The following is an 11,317-nucleotide window of genomic DNA, read 5'->3' on the forward strand; positions in this document are numbered from 1 at the left end:
TGTTGGAAGAAAGCGATTTTACTAGCGCTCAAGGCGTTGCCCCTTATAGCACCTATATGCCCGGCCTTTATTTGTTTTGTCGTAGGTAGGTCGCAGGTCGTAATAGGTGGCTTAGCCGAACCTCTGTCATAAGTACACTTCGTCTATTGGATGAACACGTATTCATGCATGCCAAATAGGAAACAAAAAAGAAGTCGGTGGGGCAGTCTGTGATAGAGACCCACACCTAAAGGAGGGGCCCACCGAATATAAGCTAACGGATTGTCTCATGGACCACACAAAATTTGACTCCACACAACGAAGTTTGTTCGGTGAACTCTAACTTCGTAGATCCATCTACGAATTTCTTATATCTCTTATAAACGCGTGCTGCAATCAGGTGCTTTTATCACACGCCTCGTGGAATTCGCATCAAGTCATGAAACTACTGAAGCAATTCATAATTTTGATAACTGCGGTCGTTTTTACCACCGGTCAGAGTATCGACGAGTGCCTCAAGCAAGACAGCATATCCTGCGTGCAGAAGACTCTATATAGGACCGCCAAAGAATTCTTTGCCAAGGATAAACTAGAGCTTATAAACGGAATCAGTCTCGTGAAGAGTAATGTCAATGCCAGATCTAGCAAGGAACTTACTTATGATCAAGAGATGGAGGCCGCTGATAATATCGTGGAAAGACAAAATTCTCTCGAAAACTTCGTTAGCGATGAAGCTGGGCAATTTTTGACCGGTCGCAATCTTAGGGTACTTAAAAGATTACTAAAACTATTACATAATTGCTGTTTATTGAATATTAAACAAAATATTAAACAATACATAGGGGTCACGGAAAATACGAAATGCATCTTAGTGTAATGGTTTAATGTCACTTTAATGATTTATAAACTTTTTTATCTCTCTTAGCATCTTATATTCAGAAATGCAGTGTGGTTGAATACAAACCACCAATTGTTTTCAGATCAATCTTGCGTCTGCTTTTGAGAAAATCCAAGAATCGGCTCGTGCCTTCAGTGAATCTACTCCACCAGAAATTCGTCAAGCTGTCAACGAGATTGTTGAAGGTAGGGCGTTAGAATTAATAAATTATTTCTAGTAATTTTCACATTAATTTTATCTCTATTTGTGTTACAACAAAATTAAATTGACATTATGTGTCTTACAATCCTTTAAAAGAATAACTTAATTTGATTGATCTTAAATTAATAAATCTTTTCTAACATTCTAGCGCGAGGCAAGAAAAAAGGAATGCTAAAAGGAATCTTACCCCTCCTGGTTGCCGCAAAAATAAAGTTTGGTCTTTTGGGAGTTCTCTTATACTTTGTCACCGGATTCTTAGCGAAAAAGGCGATCCAAGTGTCCATTATTTCTCTCCTCATCTCTGCCTTCATCGGTTTGAGAACATTCTGGTCAGGCAAAAACTACCACCACGACGTCACTCCTTACAATGGTGGCTGGAGTGGTGGATTTTCAAGTCCTGTTAGCGGTGGATGGTCAAGTCCCGTTAACAGTGGATGGTCCAATTCCGTATCTGGTGGATGGAGCAATGGTGGTTCTTCCGGTTGGGAAGATTCTAATTACGCGCACAACCAAGCATATGGATATCATCACTAGTGATCGTTGATATTTTCTTCTTCTATTTCTTTTTTTTATTAATCAACGGCCAGTAGAAAGAATGGAATGTCGGTAGAAGTCAGATGACTTTTACGCCTCACGTCGATTTTTATTCATATAATCATGGAGATATTTATTTTTATTTATTTTATTAATTATTATTATTTTATCATATTTTAAAAATTATTTATTTTATTAAATAGTAAATATGGCATCTCTGGCCCTTCCGTGATGTACATTAAATATATAACAATACTTCGTCCGCGTACGCATGTGCAAAATAGATCAATAAATAATCAAACTGAAAAGCTAGTCATAATATGTACGATTGATGAAGATGTAATCTTCAACTTGCTAATTACGAAATACGATATTACGTATGTATTACGACTTGGCGATTTCTGCATAAGTTTTAGCGTGATCATAAACGTTTCTGTAATGATTCATAATTCAATAGTTACATCTAGTCCAATACAATGTATATGCAACGTATTAAACTATACGCTACGAATTTGTAACATGTAATCCATTAATAGTATTTAAAAAATTCGAATGTGTATTTATTGATTTTTTTCCATTTACGCGTGTTTTCATATTTCAAAATAAATATTTTGTTTTTCTTTTCTGTAAGATATTTCTGTACAACATAGTTCTGTACAAAATAGTGAAAGTACTTCAATCTTAAAATGATAATCAATTTTGATTCGTCAACTCCACTAAATTTTAAGGTGGCCCTTTTTGTATTTTTATTTTTGATGCCGAAAACGAAAAATCGTTCATAAGCCAGTAGAGAGAAGCTTCAAAAAAGAGAAATCATCGCGACAGCAGCGGCAACTTTCCAGTCTTCCAGGAAGGTCCGAAACGTTCTTTTTTTTTTCTCACGAGCGAAACTGCGCCGCGGCCGCGTTGCATAAAGAGCACATTCGAAATCGTTAATACATCGCGAGTGTTCTGCTTCCTTGACGAGTCATCCGGCCAGCGGCCGCTCGAAACTGAGCCGATGAGATGGAAATGCCGGCTGACTCTCGGCATTCTCGGACGGTTGTAGGGGAAAGTGCATGTCTCAGGTGCATCCGGGCAGAGTCAATTGTTTTCTCGGTCCGTGATGGACCAGAGGTCGAGAAGAGGTCGCGGCACGGGTACGTCATTCCTAATCGGGTCGAGAGGATAGGCATACAACTAAATCTCTCGAAACGGATGTCCTTAAGTCCCACATAGAAGAAAAATAACTAGCTGGAAAGGAGGTTGAGGCAAAATAGCGCGTTTCTTTCTCGCACTACGCTAAAACCTCACTTGATGCAATAAAAAGAGTTTTACTTTGACAATACATTATAGATACGTCCATATACGTACAACGTCATATTTTCTAGAACGATATATTGGATTACGACGATGTGGACATTGATAATTAGTACTTACGTATACCGAAAAAAATATGATTGCCATCGAAAAAGAAAAGAAAGAAATTGGTAGTAAGTTTTGGCAGTAAAGTAAAACTTGTGATTCTTTTTAACCAGCGTATATAGACGACTCCATGCAATGGATATCGCGATAATAGCCCGTAAATAATTTTTTATTTTTTATTTTATGCTTTCAGCAAAAAACATATAGCTAAATAGAAAATATATTAGATTTACAAGTGAATAAAATCTGGCAAAAAACATATTATTTGTACGAAACATAGCATGAGATATAAGAATGGCGCGAAGAGGAGGCAATGCGTCAGTGCAAAAAAAGCGATTGTCATGCATCATTACACTCCTCTGTAATACAACGACTACGACGACGTGACTGCGGGAAGAACAACGGGGAAAAAGACGTGGAATTGCTTCGAGAGGAAGAGGAGTTACTTTCGTTCATAATATAACCGAGTGCAATGTTATATTAATACCACTGAAATTGGAACAAGTATCTTTTTTCCTAATAATTTCAAGCTATTTATCGCTTTACATTTTTTGTATTTTATATTCAAGGTATGTATACCATGTACTTAAGCCTCCATATTATTTGTACGTTGTAATAAAAGATATTCTTTCAAATTTAAATTACTTAATTCATAGAATTCTTGCTCATTGTACTGATACAAACTTATTTTGCTGTATATTCATACTTACATTTTTATGTAATTAGTAATTTATTTCAGATAGTCACTTAGATTTTTACTCAATTTTTTGTTTAAAGTAAAGTTTATCGTAAAGTATCATTACGTCGCAAATATAGCAGTATATATAATATTTTGGAAATAGAAAATATTATAGTATTTCTTCTGTACCATGTAATTTGCGTGGAGTGAATAAAAACATTTTATGAAACTTAACCCGCGCTGAGCAAGCGGATGAATAAAATCGTTCTTCGAGCTCACAAAAGCAACAATTTCTCCGTGTTGATAGCGCCAAATGTTCATCGTCTTATTATTAGAGAGTCGTAAAGTTCCGTGTCGATCGCGTCTTTACTCGCATCTAAATCCAGGTATGATTCTCACGTCACGATTAGTTTCGAGAGTTTCTCATGCGTCACTGGGTTACTAGATTTCCTAGTGATAGGTCGATTTGCTAGGTCATTATTAGGTGTGTATATCGCCGTGTTGTCAATTGGCATAGAATGATCTTTTTATCATTTTGCGTAGCAATTCAAACATTTCTCTTCATTAACGGTGTGGCGGGACATTTAGCAATTTAAAATTTTGAATCATTTACATTCCTAATTATACTCTACTTATTTATAATGTCGGAAATATTATAAAGTGTACATTTTATTTACATATTATTCATATATTCTATTTATATTATATATAAGTAAATTATTCAATCTTCCAAATTTGCGAGTCGAAATTCGTCACACGCTTCATCTACTTTCCGATCTTTTATTATTATGTATTTAATTTGACAGATTCTCACGTAAGATATACCCGTGAAAAGCACTTTTACTTGGCAGATCAGACAGTCGGAAATCTTGATACATAGTATGTATAAGATATTGGTGTTACGTCTGAATTCAATGGCTCATGTATAGGCATTATGCATTGGCTAAGATGCTAGCTGGTACATACAACTTGAACTTAACCGAGCGCCACGATTTCGAAACAATTGTTAGGCGACCGTTACCTTTCCCGTGACTTTCAACGGCTTACGGCCAGGGTCACGTAGTCGTACAGAATGGATATATCTGCTATAACGCAATCTAATTGCTGCTCTCGTGCTTAATTGCTTTCGGCGGCTGACTAATTAGTATCGCAGAAGCGTTGCGATATTCGAGCCCGGTTTCTCTCATCACTTGTTCACGGCGCTCTCTTCGTGCTCGCCCAGCATTGATCTCTCTGTCTCCCCTGTGGCATGATTATGAGGAATCTTTAATAAAGACTTCTCTACTTTCAGTCAATTTCCTTGTTTTAATGCGATCTAAAGATGAAGAAAAAAAAAAGCGTGCTGATAAAAATGTATTAACATAACTCCATTATAAGCAACAGTTTTTTTCAGTGTTATAAGTATAATACTGGTGTAACAAGAGTATGAACCACCAATTCATTTATTCATATATTGCCGGATAAACGAATCGTTAATGAGGACGGTTATTTTTTGATCCAGTTAAGTATCGAGGATATAAGAAACATTTGCTTTTATTTAAAAGATATAGGCGTGATTTTCCGTTCAATATTTTGTTCGTTTTACTTGAAGCTTGTTTTAAAGAACCCGCCGGGTTACAGGCCGCGTCAGGTGTGTGATTTCGCTCAAGGCGACATTCGTTCTTGGGTACAGGGGGGATCTTGATCCCCGAGAGAAGTCGGGATCGAGAACATGGTTACTGTGAGAAAGAATAAGAAAGAGAGAAAGAAAGACAGAGATAGAGAAGAGGGAGGCGAGAGAGAGAGAGAGAGAGAGAGAGAGAGGGGGGGGAGGAGAGAAAGAGAGAGAGAAAGATACCAAAATGATTGCCCAACTCTCGACCCAGTTATAAATAGGTGAGCGACCTCGTTCCAGGAATGATATCTCATGTTTATCATCTGCCAATGAATTTTCGGAGGTAGAGCAATATCATCTGCAACAATTAAATACTTTCCGTACGTTACGAGAACGCTCGTCGAGATGTTCTTTGTATAGTCTTTTGTCTCTATCTATAGGTTCAGAGCGATCGCTATAAATCACAACTTCCGACTAAAATTAAGCGATCAGTCGGCAAGATAATTCCTTATATTCACCATTGTATTTAGGAAAGCTGCGTAAAGGAACGAAAATAATTACAATTTACCGTAAGCGACTTAGTATCTAGATTCTTTGCGTTCTACATTGTGCTACTTAGTACAATGAATTAATCAAGCCAAAGTTGTACGACATGAGTCATCAGTTGTCGCTAATGGACCTTGTAATCGCATCCGCCGACACTGAATCTTCATCCTTGAGAGGTACATGCGACGCATCGTATACCTATCGAAACTACTGTCTATATGGCCTCGTTGAGTTGAAGTATCTGGAGCGGCCAAAGCACTTCTGGTTATTTGAATAAACGAGGAGAAATATTGAGTAACTCATTTTAAGAGCCCTAGAATTTCGTTCCATGAATTGCACACTGGCAGAAACGATCATCAAGGAATCTCACAGTTGACCAGAATTTCTCGATTAGGCGTCTCGAATCAACGTCACTACGACGCATACGGCCGTACTTCTGCATGTGCAATGGTAATTTAAGTCGCACAACACTCTAGGTCGTAATAATAGTAGGCGGGTGGTCGGGCGAAATGGTGCGGTAAATCACAGAGGATCTACATATACTTTTTCCATCGTCCAGGTTGCCTACAAGTCTCTTTCATTCTACAGTTCCTTCATTGTATTTAGTTTCAATTGATCCTGGAGAGACTCCTCTTCTTCATGGGTTAATGTGACTTAAAGTAGGTCCATAGCGTGAGACTATGGATATGTTTTAGCAGAAAGAATATACCTGGAGAAATAGTGATGAAGAGAAGGCTTGTAGGCTTCGGAAGAATGCAATTTAAGAATATATGTTATTTGAGGATACACGTCCTGGCTACAAAATGCTGAGCATGTATCGATGTAATCGATATAGGCATCTGTACTATATATATTTTTTTCAATCTTTCTTTGATCGCATTTCTACCACCTTGCCTCTTTCTCGCGCCTCGCTTAGTTTTTACTTTGCCAAAATAAGCGGGATGACGAGAGGGAGATCGATGAAAGGGGAGGAAGTCAGCGTGGGGAGATCCTGTGGGGCACCCGATACACTCTACAGAGCAAGAGAGAGAAAGGGGTGGGGGGTAACGAGAGAGGAGCAAGGTGAAAGGAGGGAGGCGAGAGAGCGTATGTCGCGAATGCGGACCCCCGGTGGCCTGCGAATCCACGAGGGGTTCCCCTCGTGCGATACTTCGGTATAAAAGCAAAGCAACCTCTTTTAGATGTAACACACGAGGCAACATCGGTGCATCCTGGCGTGCTTGATCGAACAACGCGCACGTTGGGCACGGAGGAGTCGAGAAACGGACTGCACGGTGACGCACGCGACTTGGCGACGCGTATAACGCGGTGAAGTCGTACTTTGGTGACCATGGCCAAGCATTTCGTGACGTTATTGTGGGTGTCGGCGGCGTTGACCGCGACCTTGGCATTGCCGACCAGCGACAAGGCCAGCGGAAGTGAGAACGATCTGGTGGCGAGCATATACACCGATTGTTTGAAGAAGGAGTCCATCAGCTGCATCAAGTACAAAGTATTCACGTTTGTCGACAAGATGCTGGCCGACAAAGAAGACATTACACTATCTGAAGGCATCACTGTTGTAAAAACGTCCAACGCCGAGGGCGAAGGTGCTCCAAGGTTGGTTGCTTGTCGTTCTGTGAACTCCGAGATTGCGCTTATGCCAATTTAAACATCGAACTATGTTCGAATATATTTATATTTATATTCGCATTTTTGGCAGATCTATCGAATCCAGCGATTTGGATACATTATTGTTCGATCGTCTTGGAAGATTCCTGAAGACACATTCAGTCAAAGTTGACCTCAAGGGCAGCGATATTTTGGGAGCGATTGAGTCCGCTGGACGCAATTTCGAGGATTTCAGCGACAATGCTGTCGAGAGCCGTGGAAAAAAGAGTGAGTATAGCACGCCATGAAAAATTACATCTTAATATTTACGTTAAGGACTTGGATACACTCGAATACAAACGTAGTACGATCCGTAATACAAAATTGATTACAACAACGTCTATAATTACATTTTATTAAATTTGCTTACAATGATTGCTTATTCTGGCTAAATAAATAATTGCTTTAAAAGCGAAACTAGCAATCGAGTGATTCTGTGAGTCATCCCAAGTATGATTCTCAATGCATCTATTTATATTTGCATCTATAAATATCAGAATTTTAATCAAAATTATAGAGCTTTTTTACTCCACACAATACGGGAAGAATGAAATTATTTATACGAATACCTTTAAGGGATAATTTTGCAATGAAAAATATTTGTTTACGCAATTATTTACAATTTTTATATCATGTAATTTCGGAGTTTTTTTTAGAGCTTTTTTATTATATTTCTGCACGTAAAAGTCTTTTTCATTAATATTTAACGTAATACATATATGTATTTTTTATCAATATATAATACAAATAATATCTATCTAACGTTTCTTTGCTATTCAATTTACATTTTTCTACTTTTAACAAACATATTTTTTAAGTTATATGAAATATATTAAATCATAAGAAATATATAATAGAAAAGAAAAAGAGGTAAATTCTTCGCATAACGAAGAAGTGATCACAGTTCATCGGGCCAACGTCAGCTGCGGTATGAGAGTTCTCTGCGTTCATTGCCGCCGTGTGAACAGCGACGATGACGACGAGGAAGCTCATACCGGTCGCAGACGTTGACCCACTGAGGAACTGGTTCCGCTTCTCCTTGAACCTCTCAACGGAGGAGGAGAGCGCCGGTGATACCGAAAGGTTGGGAGAGAGATAGATAAAGAGCGAGAGAGATCCTGCCGCGCAAGATTTTTGACACACTTTCCATCCTAGTACTTTGCCTTGACCTTCGACTATTCCGTTTTAAAAAACATTAACATCTCCGTGATCAGCGTGACGTGATTTACAGAGAACTATTATTATCGGGCTTACAAACGACGCTCGAACAATTGACTTGTGCGCACGTTCGTATCTCGGCATCTTATCTATTTATAAATTGCTATTACTGTTACACGATTATTAATTCCAGCGTACGAATATTAACGATCAGTTTTCCATACAAATTAGTTCGAGATTATGTCACATCACTTATAAATTTTATTATCTTGATGCAATCGTTACATTATGACATTTCAATCAATATACATATTTTTTAAAGTTTCAAGATCATATTTTGTTATATTAATTTTATATTATATCAGATTTTTAAATCTTTAATTATTACTAAGAATTGATATTGTCTTTTAATGAAATTAACTTTTCTTGTAATTGAAGATTTTTAAATCTTTGTCAAATTGAATCTAAATGCATGACCAACTATAAATAAGCACACAAAGATGATATGCATTTTGTAAATATATCATTCTGTGAAAACATATAGATATCTTGATAATCACATCACATAATAGAGTAATTCGCATTATGGAATGAAAATCGTATATTCTTAACTATACCTGCTATACAGCTGACGATGTACTCAAATTCCCGTTCTCCACAGAAGTGTGAAAAGAGAGTAATGATAACATCAAACCTCACAATTCATATTCCATATTCACATTTCATATATCTAGCAAGAAATATATAAATATATGAATTACATATATTAATCTTATTTTACACAAAAATAAAATGTCTGAATAGATTAAAACTTACAATAATACGATTATAAACTCTAAATAGACATATATAAAAACATGTTTTTTTTTTTTAAATCAAAGATATATTTTTAGGCGTTTAGAGTAAAGTATAACAGAAATGGTAAGACAAATACGATTTTAAAACACATTCATACGCTGATCAGAATCAGATTAAGCAGCTATTTAAGAGTAATCTTGAAGAAATACGTCCGAGACAAATATCTATCCCTTATTTTGATACAAACTAAAATATAAACATTTTAAATATTACAGAGAAGGCGCAAAAAATCTTAGGACCCCTGATGATGGCCATGGCCCTGAAAGCGGCCGCTTTATTACCACTGGCACTCGGAGCGATCGCCATGATTGCTGGCAAGGCTTTGCTCGTGGGCAAGATCGCTCTCGTGATCTCAGCCATCATCGGACTGAAGAAACTTCTCGGTTCTCACCAGAAGCACGTGACTTACGAAGTAGTCTCGCATCCGCATCACACCAGCAGCCATGTCAGCCATGATGACCATGGCGGTTACGGTGGCGGCGGCGGCGGCGGCGGCGGCGGCGGCGGTGACTTCGGCGGTGGTTACGGTACCAGCGGACACGGATGGGCCAGGAGTCTGCCACAAGATGCTCATGAAATTGCGTATCGCGCCCACCAACCCCAACCGCAAGCTTGAGCGGTACCATAGAAAGTTTCCGTCCCGCGCCGCTTCTCGCTTCTCTTCCATTTTCTTCTGATGATTCTCTTCCCTTTCATTATACTCACGCCTGCTTCACTCGCTGCATTCCTCGTTATTTCTTTCCTTTTTCCTTTCTTACTTAAACTGTTGCTATGTGTAGTCTGTCTCCTACTTTCCAGGAAAATATGCCGCTACCTATAATTTCCAATGTTATTCTCGATTCGAGATTTCGCTATTTTCAGTCTAAAATCTTCTCGAATTAATCGATCGATCCTTTTTTCATGCTTACATGAACTCTTTTATATTCGAATTCTTGTCTTTTTTAACTTCTCTTGTTCTCTCTTTTATTTTATCTTATATAACATGGCCGATTCCGCGGCCAGTCACCAGTACCTCTGGGAGATGCTCATTGTTTTATATACGTAGCCTTACGTGAATTCGTTATTTATTCGTTGTATCTTATATAATTAATATTTATTTAATGTTCGACTGCGTGCTTCCATATGACACCTCCTGTTTTTGTAATAAAAAAAACAACAAATGAGATGCCTCCGTCCTTATCCCGAAGAAAAAAAGTTTCATCGATAAGTACATCTACAGCGTACGTCGGCCGAAGAAACCAGCGCATCGTCCTCGGCTCTCTCGTAAGAGTGACCGTGGTTCACGACCGAGTGCTTCTATTTATACATAATACTGCACTTGCACTCGTAGTCATAAAGCGTAACGTAAGGCCGTGAAATACGGTCTATTGAACTCGTAGCATGACGATCATAAACCGGATGCGCTGCTGTACCACATTTTCCATACATAAATAGATAAAGAAAATAGGATGAAGTCTATAAGTGCGGGCGAAAGTAGTCGAGGAATGTGCAACATAGACGGTCTGTTGCAGGAATGCAATATCGTATAATATATGCAGGATCATGTACGATTTATTTATAAATGTAGATTTACGATATATGCAGAAATATTTTGCAACTTCTGTCTTTCTCTCTTTTTTTTTGCATCTTTTGTTGCCTATTTTTATTAGAATTATTAGCAAATTTCTTACGATATATGCAGAAATTTAAAGTAATTTTCTCGTTCAAAAAACTCAAAAGTGATTAATATATGTTGAACACATCTTATTTTTTATTTGGCTATTTGTGTATATATATACATATATATATATATATATATATATATATGTATATATAT

At 37.8% G+C, this 11,317-nt stretch overlaps 2 protein-coding genes across 2 annotated transcripts; both read left to right on the plus strand.

The window, feature by feature from the left end:
* The first annotated feature begins 294 nt into the window (after positions 1-294).
* On the plus strand, positions 295-1,703 carry LOC108748090. Its single transcript, XM_018486091.1, has 3 exons — positions 295-745; positions 960-1,062; positions 1,227-1,703. Exons 1-3 carry the CDS (start codon positions 419-421, stop codon positions 1,610-1,612), a joined length of 816 nt encoding a protein of 271 aa, XP_018341593.1. The 5' UTR covers positions 295-418; the 3' UTR covers positions 1,613-1,703.
* Positions 1,704-7,011: 5,308 nt separating this feature from the next.
* LOC108748089 lies at positions 7,012-10,664 on the plus strand. The gene is made up of 3 exons (XM_018486090.1): positions 7,012-7,434; positions 7,538-7,713; positions 9,717-10,664. The coding sequence occupies exons 1-3, from the start codon at positions 7,166-7,168 to the stop codon at positions 10,115-10,117; spliced, it is 846 nt and encodes a 281-aa protein (XP_018341592.1). The 5' UTR covers positions 7,012-7,165; the 3' UTR covers positions 10,118-10,664.
* Positions 10,665-11,317: the final 653 nt, after the last annotated feature.

The sequence above is a fragment of the Trachymyrmex septentrionalis genome, unplaced genomic scaffold (genome assembly GCF_001594115.1).
Source record: "Trachymyrmex septentrionalis isolate Tsep2-gDNA-1 unplaced genomic scaffold, Tsep1.0 scaffold21, whole genome shotgun sequence".
Lineage (NCBI taxonomy): Eukaryota > Metazoa > Arthropoda > Insecta > Hymenoptera > Formicidae > Trachymyrmex > Trachymyrmex septentrionalis.

Excerpts from the sequence above, each read along its gene's own strand:
- LOC108748090 (XM_018486091.1), top strand. The coding sequence starts at position 419 with ATGAAACTACTGAAGCAATTCATAATTTTGATAACTGCGGTCGTTTTT. Across the intron at positions 746-959 it reads TGACCGGTCGCAATCTTAGG|ATCAATCTTGCGTCTGCTTT; the intron begins GTACTTAAAAGA and ends AATTGTTTTCAG. Across the intron at positions 1,063-1,226 it reads TGTCAACGAGATTGTTGAAG|CGCGAGGCAAGAAAAAAGGA; the intron begins GTAGGGCGTTAG and ends CTAACATTCTAG.
- LOC108748089 (XM_018486090.1), top strand. The coding sequence starts at position 7,166 with ATGGCCAAGCATTTCGTGACGTTATTGTGGGTGTCGGCGGCGTTGACC. Across the intron at positions 7,435-7,537 it reads GAGGGCGAAGGTGCTCCAAG|ATCTATCGAATCCAGCGATT; the intron begins GTTGGTTGCTTG and ends CATTTTTGGCAG. Across the intron at positions 7,714-9,716 it reads CGAGAGCCGTGGAAAAAAGA|AGAAGGCGCAAAAAATCTTA; the intron begins GTGAGTATAGCA and ends TAAATATTACAG.